At 37.1% G+C, this 21,731-nt stretch overlaps 2 protein-coding genes across 2 annotated transcripts; one reads left to right on the top strand and one right to left on the bottom strand.

The window, feature by feature from the left end:
* The first annotated feature begins 2,572 nt into the window (after nucleotides 1–2,572).
* Nucleotides 2,573–13,706, top strand: eif4e1c (eukaryotic translation initiation factor 4E family member 1c). The gene is made up of 7 exons (XM_061039797.1): nucleotides 2,573–2,713; nucleotides 3,741–3,829; nucleotides 10,316–10,411; nucleotides 10,909–10,972; nucleotides 11,067–11,180; nucleotides 11,299–11,438; nucleotides 12,543–13,706. The coding sequence occupies exons 1-7, from the start codon at nucleotides 2,696–2,698 to the stop codon at nucleotides 12,655–12,657; spliced, it is 636 nt and encodes a 211-aa protein (XP_060895780.1). The 5' UTR covers nucleotides 2,573–2,695; the 3' UTR covers nucleotides 12,658–13,706.
* Nucleotides 12,894–21,252, bottom strand: si:dkey-228d14.5 (uncharacterized protein LOC796266 homolog). Its single transcript, XM_061039796.1, has 7 exons — nucleotides 20,888–21,252; nucleotides 18,798–18,845; nucleotides 18,652–18,714; nucleotides 18,488–18,555; nucleotides 18,271–18,401; nucleotides 17,372–17,549; nucleotides 12,894–16,120 (listed from the first exon to the last, which is right to left on the bottom strand). Exons 1-7 carry the CDS (start codon nucleotides 20,950–20,952, stop codon nucleotides 15,927–15,929), a joined length of 747 nt encoding a protein of 248 aa, XP_060895779.1. The 5' UTR covers nucleotides 20,953–21,252; the 3' UTR covers nucleotides 12,894–15,926.
* Nucleotides 21,253–21,731: the final 479 nt, after the last annotated feature.

Genomic DNA, 21,731 nt, shown 5'->3' on the forward strand with positions numbered 1-21,731 from the left:
ATAACACATCATAATCTGTCTGTTGGTATAATAGCCCATTATATATACACCAATGAATGTAGAGGAAGACAGTAGATAATATATGACACTGAAATGTAGTGTGTATCAGAAGGAGCAGACATTGGTTTATTTTGTTAATAGTGTGTTTAAAAAGTCTAACAGATCATAATTACATGTCCTGGCTGTCAGTGATTTTTGGATTTATTATTTAACTGAAGACCCATGTGTGCTTCATCACATCTTTTAGAAAAATGTGATGTAAGCTGGTGAGTTTTATGTTTCTTATTTGACAAATAATAATCAATCTTCTGTCTCCTTTTTTATCCGTAGCACTCTCTATGTAGAGCAGGTGTGGGAAACTGGCAGCCCGGGGGCCACATGCGGCCCCCATCAACCCTCAACGTGGCCCTCAGGTCAATTTTTACACATCAATTAATTGGAAACATGAAGAAAACATTACAAAATCTGCCATGAAATCATGAAAACCAGAAATATGTCCATAATAATTACTATAAGAATTGTAAATAGATCTGATTATTACGAACCAACTAACGCACTTTTTATTAACATACCTAGTAGAACTAAAAACTGCTCAGATAATGTAGAAGGCGCACAATCTTTTGCTTCCGAGCAGTATTCAAAGGTTTTTTGAAACTAGAGAGAGCCGGTATGAACTAAGGGGAATAGGTGTGTATAAAAAACCAAAGGTAAGGACAAACATAAAGAACAGATGTATTTCGGTAAAAGGGGTTAATTTGTGGCATACTTGTGCCATGGAATTAAGAATGTGTAGTTCACTTTCCAGATTTAAACTTTTGTTTGAAAAAATGGTGTTTAACAAATATAAAAGGTCGGTTTGATTATTTTTTTGTGAGTGTGACTTCTGTCTCGTTTTTTTGTTTGTTTCATTTGTTTTGTTTTGAAAGAAATTCTTAGAACAAATTTTGTTCTGATATGTTTTGTTTTTTGTAACCTAGTAGTGTCTTAAATAATACGATTCGTAATAAGGGTAGGTGTAATAATTTAAAGCTTCAGCCTACACCTTTTCGGTCAAAATTTTTTTTTTGTTTTTTCTTGTGACCGAAATAAATTATTACTACTACTAATAATAATAATATTTGATCACTGGCATATGTTGAGTTAAATTGGAGACAAAATTGACTGTAATCGTTTTTTGTATCCTACAATTTGGCTCTCTGGCAGTGACAATTAAATGAATGTGGCCCTTGCTGTGTTTAAAAAGTCTAACAGATCATAATTACATGTCCTGGCTGTCAGTGATTTTTGGATTTATTATTTAACTGAAGACCCATGTGTGCTTCATCACATCTTTTAGAAAAATGTGATGTAAGCTGGTGAGTTTTATGTTTCTTATTTGACAAATAATAATCAATCTTCTATCTCCTTTTTTATCCGTAGCAATCTCCATGTAGAGCAGGGGTGGGCAACTGGCGGCCCCCATCAACCCTCAACGTGGCCCTCAGGTCAATTTTTACACATCAATTAATTGGAAACATGAAGAAAACATTACAAAATCTGCCATGAAATCATGAAAACCAGAAGTATGTCCATAATAATATTTGATCACTGGCATATGTTGAGTTAAATTGGAGACAAACTTGACTGTAATTGTTTTTTGTATTCTACAATTTGACCCTCTGGCAGTGAGAATTAAATTAATGTGGCCCCTTGCTGTGACCAAAGTTGCCCATCCCTGATGTAGAGACATATATGGACGCCCATTTCCGCCAGTAAAAAAAATAAAAATGAAAATAATAAAGTCTCATAATTTCAACTTTTTATCTCATTATTTTGACTTTATATCTCATAATTTTGACTTTTTATCTCATAATTTCAACTTTTTATCTCATTATTATGACTTTATATCTCATAATTTTGACTTTTTATCTCATAATTTTGACTTTTTATCTCATTATTATGACTTTATATCTCATAATTTTGACTTTTTATCTCATAATTTTGACTTTTTATCTCATTATTATGACTTTATATCTCATAATTTTGACTTTTTATCTCATTACTATGACTTTATATCTCATAATTTTGACTTTATATCTCATAATTTTGACTTTTTATCTCATAATTTTGACTTTTTATCTCATTATTATGACTTTATATCTCATAATTTTGACTTTTTATCTCATTATTATGACTTTATATCTCATAATTTTGACTTTCTATCTCATTATTATGATTTTATATCTCATAATTTTGACTTTTTATCTCATTATTTTGACTTTTTATCTCATAATTTTGACTTTTTATCTCATTATTATGACTTTGTATCTCATAATTTTGACTTTTTATCTCATAATTTTGACTTTATATCTCATAATTTCAACTTTATATCTCATAATTTCAACTTTTTATCTCATAATTTTGACTTTTTATCTCATTATTATGACTTTATATCTCATAATTTTGACTTTTTATCTCATTATTATGACTTTATTATTTTCATTTTTATTTTTTTAACTGGCGGAAATGGGCTTCCATAGACACAGCAATCAAACGTTAAAGAAAGACATCTGGACATGTTTCCTCTTCATAAGGAGACCCTGAGGTTCTTTGATTTCGCGCACATTAAACTGGACCTGGGCGACTTCCGTAGTTGTGTGAGTGGTTGGAGTGTGACGCAGAAGCGCTGAACGGGCAGAACATTTCTAGTGTCAAGATGGCGACATCGGAGCCGGTAAGAGAGACAAGAGATACCTTACATTTTGACCATTCTTCATGGGAAATACTCGCTGCATGTTAGCTATATCAAACGACCTTGTTATATAGCCTTGCTTCGTTGAAACGTAGCCCGTCATTTTGACACATTACCGGCGTTTTCGTGAACAGATGTGCCAGTTCGCGTGGAGCACAGTTAGCATTAGCGTTAGCATGCTCAGCAGTGTGATGGATGAGGCTGTGCCTGACTTTGTTGGCAGGGAGGGGACTCCCTGGACGTCGTTCATTCAAACTCCAGCCGATGATTTGTTTTATTACACTTTGATACACCCAACCAAAACATATGCCGGTCAACTACCAATACGTGAACATGTTAATTCGATGATAATATTTATTACATCTCTGATAATCTGGACACGTGTGGGTGTAGCTTGTGGCTAGCTTAGCATTTCTCCTCTAACTAGTGCTGGCGATGGTAATCTAAACCAAATGATAGACAGTATATTAACTATTTATTCTTCTTTTGAGCCCTGTGGAAGTTGTTTTCTCTGAGCTGTTGAGTGTAATGTGTTTAAAATGTTAAACTTCAAGACCTGAACATTAACAGTCAGATTTATAAGTTATTTAAAAAAAAAACACCTTTTATATCAAAAGTTTATGAATATTTAGTGTTTGTATTTTTGTAGTGTGTGATAGGATGATCCCCTGAGGATAAACAATGAATGTTTGAATGCCATTTGAGGTTTAAAATCTTGATAATAGTTTATTTTAATTATCTGGCTGTATGTCATTAAAAGAGTACGTTAAAAAAAGTCACCTGAGAACCTGAATCAAATCAGCATTTCAACACAATCCCATATATATCTTATTATAATGTAATTGATTGAATGTAAATTTTTTCTGTCATAGTTTTGCACACAACTGCTGCAAGCTCTGTTTTAATGATGCAAATCAAAGCACATGCATACAGGGATTAGACATGCTTATTTAAATTGGATGAGCTTTGTGTTTAGATGTAATGTGTGCCTTTTTGTCCCCTTCTTCAGAAAGCACCTGAAACTGAGGATCAACCGACCGACAGTCAGGTTGTTGTTGCGAATCCTGAGCAGTATATCAAGCACCCCTTGCAAAACAGGTGAGAATAAAACAGCTGCTGTTTCACAGGATGTCTCTACTGAAAGGTGCTCTCGCTTACAGACACTGCAGTCTTCTGATATTCGGGGAAATTTACATAACACCACTCGTAGTGCTGGGTTTGGAACGTAAAAAAGCATTTTTTTTTAATGTCAAAACTTTTGCACTCTGCACTTCTACAATTCACTTAGCAGACGCTTTTATCCAAAGCGACGTACATCAGAGAGTAAGTACAACACAAGCAAGGATCTAGAAAAAAAGGGAACAATGTCAGTAAGAGCAAACGATCAGCTTTGAGTCTGATTGGACACACAGGTGCTGACAGGAAGTGACCAGAGGCAAAGCACAACATTGACGGCAGTTCTTGAGAGCTCTAATCAGTATTGAAACCATCTTATAAGTCGTCGTTATCAAACAGAAACCATCGTCACAACCATCATCATCATCAATAATATGGAGACCATCATGATTAAGTTAGTAGGTATTCATGAAAGAGCTGGGTCTTTAGCTTTTTTAGCACTTTTAATCATTTCTCAACTAAAAGCCCAACTGCTGTAAGAAGGCCCTGATTATTATTATTTTTAAATATTTGGCATAGACGCAAGATTATGTAAAGAAACATGAAAGACATATTGGGACTAAGGTCTTTTACTAGAAGAAAAACAAATGATGTAACACAAGATGCAAGAGTGTGCCATTGCACACACATCCCAATGTACCTGTACTGCTTTTTACCTGTGCATCTATCTATCTATCTAAAAAAAAAAAAAGCTGCAGTAAGTGACAATCAGTGACGGGTCACATTAGGACCATCTGGTTCTGGTTGCCAGAATTATGTTTTAGTTTACCTCTGCTTAGTCAGTGACGCTTTGCCAAGACCCTCGTGTGCTCCTCTAACCTTCAAAGTTCTTTTAATTTAATCTATGGGTATTTTCTATTTATGAGACAATTGAATAACACTAATAATACACTTTGCTGAAAGAAAGAAAGAAAGAAGGATCTACAACAACAAAAATTCCATCTGGAAAAGAAGTTGTCTTTAATTTGATGTGGTTGTGAGTTTGTAGGAATGAAACCGAATGGATTCAGAGCAGGTCGTATTTATTTCTTAGTAATTGAGAAGAGAGGAAAAGGAAAAAGTGTCATTGATATAAAGGTATAAATAATGTATTTCATTTTTTCCACTCCATACTTTATATTAGATGTGTTAGGATTAATATGCAGTCTTTTTTAGTCCTTTTTTGTGGCTTTTTATAAAGCTGAATTATTGTCCAAAAATTCAAGAGTTGCGTACTATATATTTAATTGTTAACTGATTTATTTCAACTTTGTCACAAAAAAAAAAGAGAGAAGAGGTCTGATGGGTCTAATTTTGTACTGAATGACTCATTTGATCTTTGGCCTGTCTCATGGAAAGTCTCACTTAAGCTCTCCAATCTTATTCTCCTCACTCAAAGGTTATAAACTTCCTGACTCTTGAACATTGACATGAATATGTTTTAAGACATGCTCCTTGCACAGTTTTAAGAGAGAGTCAGCTGGTTGTGAAAGCCTCCTGATTAGTAGTGACTCTGAAGATTCATTTTTACCCCAAATCTCCTGTAAACTGAGTTAAAATGTGTTTTTTTTTTTATCAGTTCCTTTTTTGCAAACTGATTTTAGAGCATGATGTTAAACTCACTTTTGTAACATCTGGATGTTATTTGCATTTAGTTGTAGTGTGCCACAGCAAACTCAAAAAAGAGACTGAGAAAAAAAAAACCTCATCACAAATGCCTGAAAATGAGAGGTTGATTTAAAGGCTTTAGTGTTAAACATAAAAGAATTAGCTTCCTGTTCTCCATGTCGGTGGTGTTAACCGTCGTTCACTATTGTCCTTTAGAAATGTTATCACATTTGTTTGCTAGTGAGGACCCATTCAGGAGCATTGTGCCGTTTAGTAAATGCTGAGCAGTTCACGTAGAAAGTCACTTCTAGACCATTCTGCCTGTCCAGTCCAGCCTCGGAGATCAAGGTCGTGGTGTCTGCTGTCGTGCCGGTGTTCATCATCTGGTGTTTTAACATACTGTGGCCGAGTTATTACACGCTGATTGTTCCACTCATCCACTCCTAATCATCCTAATGATGGAGGTTTGACAGCCACATGTTGGAGCTGCTCTCATGCCTCACAACAGTTTGTTGACTGTGAGGAAGTTGGTGTGTTGTGAAATAGTATTCACAAATATAGACTTGATAAGCAGTATATTATGTACATCATCAGCATGTCACCATTTCCGTTATTTAGTCCACCTCTTTACATGAATTAAACTGTATTAGTTTAAGCTAGGTGTGCCTTAAAGTGGTGACTTAAAGTATGTTGTTGCATATTTTGTCATTGTGGCTTCTCTTAAATGGCCTCAGACAAAGTCGGAGAAATCGGGTGTTAGTTGGAAACGCTTCTCTAACCTCACTTGTGCAAAGAGCTGCAGGTCAGTGAAGTCAAACCAGCAAAGAGGCATGTGGAGTCTTTAGTCTGGACAAGACTTCCAACAACGTTGATGTTTGGTCTGCTGTCATTACAGTCAGGAGCGTGGTTATCATCACTGTGTGTTCTGTGACGGTACATTTGAACAGTACAGTGTGCACATCTCTCTTACCAAGCTGTAACATAAGTAGGTGTGATGATCAAGTTAGAGTTTCAGGTCATGTAACTAGATTTACATTTACTGAAATCAGGGGAAACCAACATCTGTGGGAAGTGAAGAGAAACATATTCAGTTTGTTTAAAACATGAGGAATAGGTTCACTCTAATGAACTGGTAAACAAACGAATAACACTCGTATACTTAACACTACTTTTACACTTTATTTATACTTTGCAAATACATACATATTTGTATTACTTTTATCTATTTTTATATATATTTTCGTACAATAATCTTCAGGGTTTTTTATACATGGCTATGTATTTTCTTTTTTGCAGAGATAATCAAAATGCAAAGATGCTCTTGTGTTCGAGAGATGAATCTACAGTAACACAAATAATGTCTGATATGATTAGCGCAGATTGGTAGATAATGACGGCCAAAACATATTTTTCTGAACCTTTCGACTTTACTTTATTGTCCACGGGGGGAAATTTGTTTCGCAGCCAGGTGAGAACAACTATGAGGGAAAAAAACAACCACCACATAGAATCCGACAATAGAAACAACAAACACTGTGAGCGGCGTTAAATACATAAATACAGGAGTTCATCAGGTAACAACAGGAGACTGAGAATGTATGGAGGTTTTAAATATCCAATAATAATCTTTTATTTATTTCTACGTTCAAATACAACAGAGAAGTGATTCTTCCAGATTTTTCCAGACACTGAATGAAATGTCAATAAATCAAGGATTGATCCTTCACAATCCAAAGACTGTTCAGGTTCTTTTATAAGTGACAAAAAGCAGAAAACCCTTACATTTTTAGAAAACTGAACCAGCAAAAGGCACACCAAACATGAAAAATACTTTAAAATCCTTTATTATAAAGGTTAGATCATTTTAAAAAGCCGACACATTTCAACCATAAAGGTCTTCATTTTCAGCCCTGGTGAAGACCATTCGTTCCTTTGAAATTATAAATCAACTAAAAATGAGTCACTACAGCTCTTACACATTTTATGTTGATGTGACATTGTCTCTTTAATTCCATTTATTCACATTATGTATCAATTATTTCTGCTGTCATACAAAGGATAGATCAGAAAATAAAAATCCTGGAATCAAACAAGATGTGTAATTTGGTAAAACATGGACATAATTCCTCTCCTCCTCAGGCTCTCATAACCTCAGTAACCTAATGTTTCAAACAAAGTGACTGCTGCCAGAGCTTGTCAGTTGATCCTCCTTTAGTCTCTCACTCCTTTGGCCCTTATTTCCAAACATGAGCCCACGTTAAGACAACATCGCCTCACCCTTTTTTGCAAAACAACACCCACGCCTGAGGTGGAGTTAACTGGATCAGCAGTCAGAGACTTTTTGAAGAAGTTCACATTCGATTAGTCGTACAGAATTTCTGTCATAAGAGGATCAGAGCCCTCGATAAATCCATCATTGACTTGACCTACTGTCTGCAACATTAGTTTACTTGCTTCTACTGGACATGTAAACAAACTGTGTCCTCAGCTGGGTTCACCATCAGTGGAGTCGCGCCTGTCTCGACTCTCCGCCGCTGTTGTGTAATGATGTGTGTCAGTGGAGCTGCTAGACAGCACAGCTTCACCCTCTGCCTGAGCTCGGTTCAGTGTAGTAGTAACGTGTGTTTATCGCACATGGGTGGGGTTGATGGGTGGTTACTGTTGTAGTTGTGAAGGGAGGGGGGAGGGGGGGGGCACAGGGTTCAGCTGGTGTCCTCTCAGTGCACCCCACCCCTCCTGGGAATAGATGAAAGAATCACAGCTACCGTCAGAAACAAAGGCTGCATTTGTGGTGCTGATGATGGCTGGCTTTCTCTGTGCTGTTGCATTGATCTGCATGTTTTTGTCACTAGCTGTGGTGAAATAGGGTGCATATCTGTGTTATTAGGACTCAGGCGTAGGGCTGGGAATACCTGTTCTAGTAAAACCTTATCTCTTTTATTTCCCACCACACTTATCATTTTGATCAATCCACATGGGTGAAGCATGACATTTAGGTAGCTTGATAGCAGATGTGGTTCTTATGCATTAAATCAATTATAATCCTTATGCCACATACAGTATGTCCACTGGCATCAGAGTCTTTGACAATGAGAAAAGTTCTCCAACTTCTTTCAGGATCCTTTCTATAATGGGATACAACTGGTGCTAAAGCTTTATATAGCCCTGTTTCCACCAAGTGGTCCAGTTTGGTTTAGTAGTTGGGTACAGTAAACCCTGATCTTGCTTGCGTTTCCACAGCCAGCCAACCCTTACTTGGAAGCTAAGGTAACGTCTGGAGATAGCCGCGTCAGCTACTAAATAATGTGACGCAGTAAACGACGGGCAACAATGGAGGACGTCAAGCATTTTGTGTTCATGTGGCTGTTTATCACAAGAAGAAGAAGACAAGCTTTATTTTAGAGAAGGCTGCAAGGAAAGACAGAAATTACTCCCTCAAATCCACGGGATATTTTAACGTGGCACATTTGGTGTTTGTCCTTTTTATTAGCGCTCTTAAACGGGAAGTGGCGATTCTTTCAACCTATCAACGGACTGCAGTGTGTGACAACTACGCTTTTAGGGTCGGATCGGTACGCTTGGCATCCCAACAGAAGGGTAGCAAAAAAGTAGGACGGTACGGTTGGGTTGTGTTGGTATCATTCCCAACTCCTGACAGTGGAAAAGCCAACAAATGCTTACCATACCAAAACTGAACTGGACCACTTGGTGGAAATGAGTCTCGTGTTTTTTCAGGATTATCTTGTGACGCAATGCCACAAAGTTCCCCTTATCATCTTCATGCTTCTGTTTCAAATGCCAGAATAGATGAATATTGCTGCTGTTTATAGCTGCCACAGACTTCATACAGACAATGTAGCTGTCAATGGTTAACCCGACACTGACAGCCAAGGAGATGTTGTATATTTAATTTTAAACTCCTCACTTTGTAGTTTATTTTGGCACTCTCCATGTTTCTGAAGAAAGGTCTTGTGCTACTTTGGACAGTGGCAGAGTTACCAAAGTTCAAATGAAATGCCACGAGTACAGACTTGAACTCATGTTAAATTGTTTGCAGCTATGTCTGCTAAATGTGAGTCTTATTGTATCCTGCTGTACCCAGTTTACTCTTTCTTTGTTCCCTTTTAACTGTTTGAATCTTCTATTTGCACAAAAGACCGTCAAGGTTCAAGTGTTGCAAATTAGCATCCGCTTTAAACACTATAATTATAGCGTTGGATCGCCCTTTTCAGTTTGTCTGTTTATTGTATCTGCCCCTATCAAAATAAAACATAAAATGAAAGTTAAGTTTAAAAATGTACTTAAACTTTAGAATTACCTGTGAAATCATTTTCTACCCCAACTGTGGCATCAACACTTCTCTGAAATATTGTTTTTATTTACTGTACAAAAAAACGACAATCTGAAAACAATGAATTGATTGTGATTTTTTTTTTTCTTCATGTGTCTGTTCTTATATATTTTGTTTGTTATTGATGTGATTCCAATAGTTAGCTTCTGATAATTGACAGAGGCCGAGAACCTCTCTGATACACCTGTGATAAAAAAAAAACATGAATATGTTACTTTCATTTTGATGGATTGACTAACATCACACTCTCGGCAAGCACCTCACTGTTGTTGATGATTATTGTAATCCAGACGTTAACCTGAAACCAGGAGGGGGGGGGTCTGATTAGTTGACTGGTCTACAAGTTAGAGATACCTGATTCTGCATTTTGGGCAGTTTCATTGGCTGATATGATTCTGGTATGAAACAAATCTACACCATTTCTCATTTTCTTACAGTTTTTTTTTTCATCTTTTCTTTTCCTCTCTCAGATGGGCCTTGTGGTATTTCAAAAATGACAAGAGCAAAAGCTGGACAGAGAACCTGCGTCTCATTTCCAAGTTTGACACAGTGGAAGACTTCTGGGCGTAAGTGTAATGTCGTTATGGTTGTTCACTCTATAGCGGTATAAATGAAACATTGGATAAGAATATTTCTGCAGATTTGATCAGTATTTTTATCATGCCGGAGTACATTAAACCCAATACTGCAGAGGAGGAGAAGATCACCATGTGTCATAAAGCTTCATTAAAATGAAAGAGATGCACTTTCTTTTTCCTTAGTTGTCTGCGGCTCAGTCATAGTTTGTGACTCTGCAGTGAGATGAGTCGTCCTCTTTTTTTAAAAGCTCTGAAGCTGATTGAGTAAAATAAATCCGGTTTAGATATAAAAATATATTTTATAATTTTCTTCTCCACAGGGTTATGCGAACAACTTCAGTAGAAAAGTGACGGGCACCTTTTCACAAGCCCCAAAGGACGTACAGATTTAGTGTTAGGTAGCACTCTGTGTCAAATTGATGAAGAATTTATTACTGAATGTACATTTGATCTAAACAGGTATCACTATTCTGTGTAATTTACAGATTATACAACCACATACAGCAACCTAGCAAACTCGGCTTTGGCTGTGATTATTGTTTATTTAAGGTGAGTTCTTTTTTTAAATGACAGCATGTCCGTTCAGACTTATTTGTCAAATTAGCGCCATGCTTTGCTAACAGATAATTAATTCGTGTGGTAGGATGGGATCAAGCCAATGTGGGAGGACGACAGGAACAAGCTGGGGGGTCGATGGCTGATGACCCTCAACAAACAACAGAGACACAATGACCTCGACCGCTACTGGATGGAGACTGTAAGGCCACCGATGGCAAATGACAGATCAAAAATGAAACGTTCCTCGTGTTTGTGATTCATTGTTAAATGAAACTGAATGATTCATTCGGATCATGACGCTTCGGGTTGTTTTGCAGCTCTTGTGTTTAGTTGGCGAGTCGTTTGATGAGGCAAGTGAAGATGTGTGTGGAGCCGTGGTCAATGTCAGACCTAAAGGTGACAAAATATCCATCTGGACGAGCAACTGCCAAAACCGGGACGCCATCATGACGATAGGGTGAGTTAAAAATAACACGTTCAATGATAAATAATGTAAGCTATGGGAAGATGCCGCATAGTGCTGTTAGAGATTCACAAATAAAAGCTCTTGAAGACTCTGTAAGGAAGGTTTGGCTTGTGTTGATTTTGGCTCCTTTGGACAAACCAGGACCTCGTATTACTTCTCTGATTTTGTGTAACAAGTGATTTTGAAACAGAAAATGTCATGCTGCTTTCTTATTGTATCATTCATCAAGAAACTTTGCAGTGAAAAATGTCAAATAAGGATGTTCCTGTCACATGATCTGAGTCACTTTGTCTGACTAACAAATGGTGGGGGTTTCAGGTATTACAGAATAGAAATAGTAGATCTTCTAATGGTCCTGTTGGCTTTTCTAGCACATAAAGAGACAACACTCCTCATGACTATTTAACAGGAGCTTCAAACCTTTTATTAATGTAGGACTTTTTCAAGTGGCTTAAGTATGTTTCTCTTGCGTGATCCGGTTCAAAGCGATGAAAGGATAAACTTCCATATAGTTCTTCAGGGTGGCGTCTCTAAACAGGGTCCATGCTGACTGTTCTCTTCTTTGTTGGGGTTTTCACACATTCACAAAACTCCTGAAAATGTCTTGAATTCTATGGGTGAGCTTCTTGTGGTAACACAAACGCTGGCATTTTTCACCCGATTCTTTTCTGCCAGACTCTTAAAATTTCTGCATAAAGTTGGGATGAGCTGACGTGTGAACAAAGCAAAAAAAAAAGGCAGTGCAGACAAGCAGTTGTTGATAAAGAGATTTATATCACGTGATTAGTGAGGTGTGGATCGTGGTGTGTGTTATAAAGCAGCTCCTCTTTTTTTTTAGCACAGGTAAATTGCTGTGAGGGACATGTGTGAGTGACAACTTTAGAAAACTTCAGAGAGAAGGCTGTCCAGAAATGTTTCAGAAATGTTCCAGGCTTCAAGTGTGAAAACAGTTTATGTAAATTCAGTTGCTATTGAACAGTATCTCTTATAAACCCCACTTCAAAACTAATCAACTATCCCTTCAAGGTTTGCTTACTGTGACTGACCACTAGATGGAGACACTAAGCTGTAATTCACTTTTTTCTCTTTCCACAGGCAACTCTATAAAGAGCGTCTGACCGTCCCCATTAAAGCCTTGATCGGTTACCAGTCACATGACGACACATCCAGCAAGAGCGGATCCACCACCAAGAACATGTACTCAGTTTGAAACCCTCCCCCCAATATTCCCCTATTTCAACTCGCTGTAGATTTAAACAATTACCAAACCGCATCATCACAATAATAATTTCCGAGTTGTCGACTACTATAGAGTCTTTTCCTTTTATTAAAAAGAGAATTGTTCACTGTGTGTACAGTCGGAGCTTCCCCAAACAAGAGAGTGGTTAAATATAATGAGGTCTTAAAGGAGAAGATATGGGGAACACAATTGGTTTGCTTTTAGAGTTGAAGAGTTCTGTGATAGATACTAATGACCTCTCTGTGCATAGCTGAGAACGAGCTTCTTTTTTTTTTTTTTTTTTTCAAACTACTTTAATGGCTTGGAGTTTCAAAACATTTCTTATCTTACTTCTTCTTGTGTTCTTCTCATATTGAGTTCTCACTCCATACAAAAAGTGTTTCTCACCTCACGGGAAAAGACAGTACGCAACTTATCCTCTCACTGAACAAATTTTAAGGTCAATTTTTTAACTTGAGTTATCCAGAAGTGTTACGCATGAAGAATCTCCAGTATCTTAAAGGTGTGTAAAAGGCCTGGTCACACTCCAACGTGTAGGGTTTGGATTTAAGGCCACTTGTTGTTTCAGCCACGCTGGAATTGTGGAATATTGCTTGTAGTACTTTTTGAACTTTTTTTCCCTCCCTTTACATTTATTTATAATGTATGCATTGCAGTTGAACTACTTAGTTAAAGGAAACCATGAAACTTGTTTTTTTTGTTATTTTCAATTTGATTTTTATTTCTTTTCTCTTTTTTGTTATTAAAGTCAATAATGTGGACTACTGCATAGAGGTTACATTTTTTACAGTGTACTATACAGTAAAGATTCTGACAGAACTAGGTGTGCTTTTCACTGTTTTCTTCCTAACAAACTGTAGATAATGTCACACTCCTATCTTGGTTGGTGCAAAGGAAAGACGATATTCATTGTGAAATGATTTTGCTCATAATGTATCTTTATTATCTGTAATTCCAGGATGTATATTACCTTCTTTCAAGTAAAGGTTAAGTGCTTTGCATTAAAACCGGAACCATGATGTCTCGTTTTCAGAAACTGTATGCGTTTTAAAAATGTATCATAACCTGTTGTCAACAAGAACATTATCACCACCAGGGGGCGACAGAAACAAGATTTAAGAACAGGTTTTTAAGGTTTTTGGCAAACGGTCCTCTGTGAACACACCCAACAGTTATGCAGCGACATTGAAGGCAGGAAGTCTCTGAAACGTCATCTTTACAAAAACACTGTTACACATCGTATTTGATACTCTGACAATCAAATGATAATTTAACTGCTGATTTAAAGAACTGACAACTTCCTGTACATCATATCCTCTAAATAGCGTATGTATGAATGTCTTCATATATACAATATTTTTTAACAAATAAGTGAATTTTAGAATTTAGTAAAACTCAGCTGTACTCAGAGAGCCGTCATTTCATGATGTCTGGCTATCCTCAGTCATTGCACCAGCTTTAGTTACTCAACAGTCTGTTATGTACTGTGTCAATATTATTAAGGCTCTAATTGAGATTAATCATCAACCACAACACTTGTTTTGGGATATATATTTAAATTTTAATAAAAACAGTAAGCAAAGATAAAATAGAATAAATATGTAAAAAAAAAAATACTATTGTGATAATTTTTATTATCATAACCTGGATCTGTGCATATCCATAAAACTGTAAAGCTCTATTCTAACATCCTTATTGCAATCTAACAATCGTTTATATTTCTATAAAACTATGACAAAAACATTCAGTCTGCTCACATTAACTGAACCAGGTATGGGACATCACCTATTTCAAGTAAGCCACGCCCACTCAAAGACAAAATAAAGATTAGACTACAAATACTGAGATATGCCAATTTAAATCTATAAACCATTCAATGAAATATAAATTATATTATTATCCGGTCGGGAATACATTCAGCAAACAGCCCTCTGCTTTGTTGTAAAACGTGATCTGAGATACCTGTAAACACCTGTAACCAGCCCACACCTAGGAATGTTGACACAGACTACACCCACTGTTCTGTGCGTAACCAAGCTAACTCTTCAGGATTTGTCACTTTTTTTCTTAACGTCCTTGTATTCAGTACACAGTGTGAGTAACTTGTCAAAAGTGACTTGTGTGAATGCCACTCAGTATGAATCATCCAGTCTAACTGGCTCTCGTTTCGTCACAGGGGCTTAGACTATGTGAATGGGTGTACTGCAACATTCTCCAACCTTGTACCTAAGCCTAATGAATGAATCAATAAAGTTTATCTTTATCTTTACACTATCCTATATGTGCATACAGAGAATAACCAGACTTATATATGTTATTTTTATGAAGCGCTAAAGACTTAATAGATCCACATTGTTAGGCTAACAAAGGGGAAGTTTACACAGCTTGTTGCTTTTGCACAACATGAAGAATTTGTTAATGTGAACAAGCCAAAAAAAACAAAAAAACATTTAATTAAAATATACACTGATCAGCCATAACATTATGACCAGCTGCCTAATGTTGTGTAGGTGTCCCTCTCGTCAGGTCAGGGCTGCTTTGATTCTGACGCCACTATTCCTCTGAGGGTGTGCTGATTTATCTAAGACGTTAGCAACAGATCCTGTTAGTCCTGTAAGTTGCGATCTGGGGCCTCAATGGCTTCAATGGTTCACTGGTTTTCCTTACTTGAACTCTTTACGGTGCATTTTGACAACTGCAGGACGAACAACCCACAGGAGCTGCAGTCGGAGATTCTCTGACCCTGTTTTCTAGCCATTCACAATTTGTGCCCTCGTCAAAGTCGCTCACATTCCTACTCATGCCTATTCATCCCGCTTCAGACACATCAACTTTGAGGACAACTTGCTGTCATGACATATCCCAACCTCTCACAGGGGCCATTGTAAAGAGATGTTTCACGTTGTTTGTTTTACCTGTCAGTTGTCAAAATGGTCACGGCTGATCAGTGTTAAATAAAGTACACAAAAGTATGACACCTTTAGGTTGTTCTGTCGGCACGGCAGCAATGTGGCAAAAGTAAAATACATTCCTTTGTGTTTTGTTCGTATGCTTTAAGTTAGTTTTTTTTTTTTATATATATAAATACACATTTTTTAACCAATTCTCACCACAGGTGTCATTCAACATCTCTTTCATGTTAATTCAAAATGTTACTGTCCAGCCACAGTTTCTAAGGATGTCTTACTCAGTCCATTCTCAGCGCCCACGCTCCTCAGCTGGACCCTGGCAGCCTCATATCACGACAGAGTCATCATCAAAGGCTTTTCTTCCTCCCGTTCGGGCAGCAGATTTGTAATCATGTAGGACGAGAAGAAGCAAAACTCCACGGCGTAGCTGAGCTCAAAAAGCTCAAGGTTTAAACTGAGCATCCACTCGAATACAGCCGACAAGTGGACGTAAAAGTACTGCTCCTGGGTGAACAAAACAGTATCTGAAGGGTTTTGAGTTAAGGATGCATCGAACAGACATTTATATGTTAACCACAGATCAAACATGCTGGAAGAGGACAGTTTATTGTCCTGCATGTGATACATTACCTCACATATTTGTTTGCTACTTTATTTAATTTTTCCCAAGCTATATTTCACATTTTAAAGGGCCTAAATGTTTGCTCTGCACACATGTTGTACACGAGTGAGCACAGAAACAAATACATTTTGACTCGAGCAACTTCATATTAAAGCTCCCCTGAGGATCTTTAGGTTAGGTTTGGACCTCTCTTTGCTGATTTTGCCCATGCAGTACATTTGTAAGTATTGCTTTTTAACAAATGTATCACGCATCGATAATCTTTGCTGCGGAAAATGACAAAGAAAAGGTTGTTCCTTCAGTATGTTTTTTACCCCTTTACCTGACACCTACGCTGCAGAAGTGGTTTCAGGCTTGAATAATAACAGTACGGAAATAGGAAATCCTCTTCCTGATGGTCCTGTTGTCTTTTTTTAGGTCACAAAGAGGCATTCATATTAATATAAGTCTGATTCATGACCAGAAAAAAAAAACTCTTCACAGGAGTTTTAAGTGCCTGGACCTTTGTTTAAAATGTTTAATCCAGATAAAAATGATCTGGATTTGGTAATCCACTTTTTTTCCACCAACGATCACCTTATCAAGATCATCTTTATCCTGGATTTTCAAAGAAAAAACTGGATTGATACAGACTTTTAAGTGTTACCAAATTTGGACCAGCGCTTTAAATGGGGACTTCACACTACATACTGTTTATAGTCCACAAGGTCAATATGTTAAAGTTCCTTTGACCTTAAAATCAAACCATAAACGGCTCCACCGGAGGACTTTTGATATGTCACATTGAAGCTTCAAGGTATAAGAGTGTTACATTTCTACCATGGTGTTACAGGAAATCACTGGTTAAAGATTGATGTGGTTAAACATACTACTAATTTGTTCTACATGACTGTCATTCAGCCTTTCCCACTTTGTAAACAGAGCAGCAGACTGGATCCATATGGCACAAAGGAACTTTAGGGTTGTAGAGCAGCTGGAGAAGGTAACAGGCGTCACTACTGGAGTCATTTGATCAAATGTCCTGTTTCCAGTCATACCAACAATAAATTACTAGCATTATCCATCTTGCACAAATGCCCTCAAATAGAAGAGCTTTGAACTCTTAAGCCGACAAACAGCCGTTAATTCAGCTCCAAAATGTACAAAAGGATACAGCAGATGGTGACGATGGCTTGGACTACAGTAGAGAAGGTGCGTAGCGGGTGGAGAATCTTCTCATAGCCAGTCAGGACACACTTCCTGGTCAGAGAGGTGAGCAGGACGGTGTAGAAGCAGATGCACGTGAAGCTGACGGCAGCTCCAAAGTAGTGCAGGAGAGCCAGGTAACCCGGCTGCGGAGGAGAGGCAGACAGTTTTCATTGTCATGTTTTGAAAGCTGGAATCACGGCAGAGCTTGAATAAACAACGTGTTGGTGTTTTAACTGAATTTTTAATCAGTGAAATATATAAAACAACCTCCACGTCCATGCAGCTAGAAAAAAAAACTAGGTTATTGTAAGGTGACAAATAGCAGTTTTAATTAGAGAAACATTAATTATGCCTTTCTAAGAAATATCCCAATTTAATCTAAATCTTACAAATGGTAGTATGAAGAAAAGAACAATAACAAGTTGTGTTTCACTCTGGTTTTACGGTTCTGTGTGACTACATAGCAACAAAATATTGACCTTCAGTTTATGATGCAGGAGAAACAGTGGTGCAACTGTTTTGTTTGTGCAGCTTAAAACGGGAAAAGATTACAGTGCTGATGTTGACATTGTGTCTTTAGCACACATTAAGTTGTGTAGAAATGCATTTAGTTTTAAACCTCATGACATCTGGGAACGTGCTGTACAAACTCTGCATGTGCTCCAAATCATTACAGGAGACATTAAAACAAATAGTTCACCAGCTTTGTTCGCTGTTTCCGCCCAGGGTGCAAATCAAGGCTGTGCAGCTTTGTTGTTGTTTAACTTATGAAGTCAGGTCATGGTTTGGATATAAGATGCGGCAGATTAAAACGGCACGTTACTTCTTTTCACACATTCAGCAGGAGGAGTAATTAATACTCACGTTGCAGTTTCCAGCTGCAAATGCCCCCATGGATGCCACCACACCGAACGCCAGCGCGATCCTGCTCTGCATGACATGACACGCATGTTTCTCCATAACGTGTGCATGATGGAACATACAGAACAGCAGGACTGAAAGGAGAGCACAGTTGGTATTGCAAATAAGAATCAAATCATGTGGGTTCATAATGTGTCCGGTACTTAGCAGGTAAACTCACACATGAAGGCTCCAGCGTTGATCGTGGCTGTAAAGAGTGAATTTTCTGGTGCCTTTTTTCCACTTGAGCTGGAATTGAACATTAAAAATTATTATTTTTCCGCTATTTGATTGTAATGGAAAGTATAAGCAGAAGGTAAATGAGCAAGTAGGCCTATAGCTCACCTTATAGTTGGAACAAAACAGCATCCAGTGGTCTGATTCCCTTTGCAATAGTTGTCATCCCCCCTGAAAAGACAATATATGAGGTGCTGGAAAATCTGCAGCATCATCATTCTTATGTTCATCTGTAAAGTAGAGACCAAACTCACCAGTCACTGAGAGAGCACACGTGATAGTTTGCGAGAGCAATGCCATATCTGAAATGATAAAACAAAAGAGAAACTAAAACATCACCATTTAATGTTGGGGCTGTACTGGAACTACAGTATATTACTGTATGAAAGGCATCATTGAAATGCAGTACTATTTCATCTAAAAGGCATCATTTCCCCCTGTTCAAACAAAGTGGTCAACCTTATTGTAAATTTGATTGTTTTAGGCTATTTAAAATGTGTATATTAGCGTGTTTAGTATTTATTATATTTTCTATCTTCTATCTTATTCTATCTTCTATCTTTCTATAAAATACTGTTGGAGCAAACCTGTAGATGCCTAGTAGAAGTACTAGGCATCTACAGGTTTGCTCCAACAGTATTTTATTGTACTTGTACAGGGACAATAACGATATAAATATATCTTATCTTAGTTACAGTATCATTTCGATGACAGGAACAACGAAGAAGGATTTCAGGGATGAATTCATACATCTCTTTGTTAACTCTAAAGCGTTAAGCCGAAACAAAAAACATTTGTAGAAATTAAAACACTACGCCTAATTCATTTTATTCTCATGCTGATTCATTGGTTAACCAGCACACATATATCTGACATTGCAAAGACAATATTTAAGATGTCATTAACGACACTTTCTTGATTACTTTAACATGTAATGAAATATACTTAGGTGGAAGAAGAATGTCTGCTAAGCTCTAACTTTTTTTTCATGCAGATTAATTGTTTTCTAGACATTGTTTTTACAGAACCTCTGGTTGACAAACTGTGTGAACAAAAAGCTCCAGCAATTTAGTGTATTGTTTTTACCATTACCATCTGAAAAGAGATAAGTCACTACGAGATCAAAGATAAATACGTCATAGAAGTGGATGACAAAAGAGAATGAAGAAACGTCATTGCTGTGGTTATTAAAAATACTGTAGAGTGTAACGGTTGCCAAAAAGATGAACGGCTATGATGGAACAAGTTCTGGAACAATTTTGTCTGCTGACACAACGTGTCGTACTGTACCTTACGTCAGACCGAATTAGTCAGAACACATATTTCAATTTCTTTCACATAACGCATACCTGTACGGAGCACTATGTGTCATGATTTGGTTTCTTATTTTCAGAGTTTAGATTTTCTTGTTGTTTTTAGTTGACACACAGAACTCAAGAATGAAACAAAACGCACTAGAACATAAAGAAACACGAGGATACGAAGTTACAAAATAACACATGAAGCACTAAAGACTAACCTAGAAAACACACAAGGGAAACGACACCATCAGGGAAGAATGAGAACTTAAAACAACAAGAAAACATAAACTCTGAAAATAAGAAACCAAATCATGACACTAAGTGCTTTGAAATTCAAATGCTGCTTTTTCACAGAAAAGGGAAACAGCTTGCTGAAAAAGATTGTTATAAATAATGTGATTTCATTTCATCACTCCCTATTCAAGGCAGAGTCTTATCAGTATGACTTCAAGCTCGCTGTCAGAACATACACAGCTCAAATGTCAATCTTAAAGGTGCACTATGGTGTTGTGGTAGAGGAATGTGAAAGTTGGAGAAATGTACAGAACTTGTGGTATATGTTCATAACTCTATACACAAACAGTCCTCAGTGGAAAATGTAGTCCCTGAAACACTGTTTGAAGATAAAATGCTGCGTGAGAAGTTATGGTGGTTAGCCCGCAAGAGTGACACCATAACTCTCCTGGTAGCTTTTTAGATTAAAACTGTGTTCCTGGGACCCATTTTTGTCTTTGAGTAAAATTTGTGTATTTAGTTCAGAAAATAAAGCATTAAATTGTTTCCAACTTTCAATTTTCACTACCAAATCTACATAGTGCACCTTTAATAATCGTGAAGAAGTTGTGATGTGTTTTTGGCACCTGGCAGCTTCAGGATTCAGTCTTTAAGTTGAGATGTATATTATCAGCTAAAGTCTAAAACTGTGTTCACTCTGCATTTGCATGTCAGCACACAGACAGACGAAGAATAAAGGTTGTAAAACCAAATGTTCTGATCATGTCAGCAGCACGTAGAGATAAAGTGTAATATTGTTGCAAACTTACACACTCCATGTTCCAATGCAGGACACCAGAGAGAGGAGGATGGGGAAGATAATCCAGAGAACCATGTCTTGATGGTGAGAAAAATAAGTAAAAAATATCAAAGATATAATAAAGATTCTTTAAGTCGAGGTGTTTTAAAAAAAAAAAAAAGTCAGCAGTAGATCTCTTCAGGGCATCAGAGATTCCTTAAAAAGTCAGCATCATACCTGCATAGCAAGATTTGTACTGGGAAAAATAAGAATAAAGTCCTAATCAGATAGCTGCTCTGTCGTATAGTCAGGTGTAGACCTCGTCCATCCAGAGAACAGTCCTGCTTTATGGGAGAGTCTGTTTCTCTGCCACTCCTTCAGAGCTACGCCTTACCCTGTAGGAATGACTGTTGAGAACTATGGGGTTGGCCTTCTCAACGCTGTAACATTGTTGGTTTTATACCAGACAGACTCACCTTTATGCTCCACCTTTCAAGCATCACAGAGGTTGTTAGACAATAGGTGACGATACATATGACTGACAAAGTCTTGCAGCGTCTGTGTGTATTTATTTCATATTGACTTTGAGAGTCCTTCCTAAAAAATACTAGACTGGGGAAAAATTTGCTTGTTAGTACTATTAAACAAGTAAGTACAGTTTTATGCCACTTAGATTTCATTGAGTAGATCTATTTCTTTTCATGCAACTAAATATTTATACTTTTAAGAGGAAATTATTTGTGCTACTTTACTTCTTTTAAACAAAGCTGCTTAAAAGCTGTTTTTTAAAGTTACCTCAGAGCATTTATTGTCATTTCCACATCCACTTAAAACATGAATAACTCAATAAATACAAGAAAATAAATAGGCAATAC

Source organism: Labrus mixtus, chromosome 6, assembly GCF_963584025.1.
Source record: "Labrus mixtus chromosome 6, fLabMix1.1, whole genome shotgun sequence".
Lineage (NCBI taxonomy): Eukaryota > Metazoa > Chordata > Actinopteri > Labriformes > Labridae > Labrus > Labrus mixtus.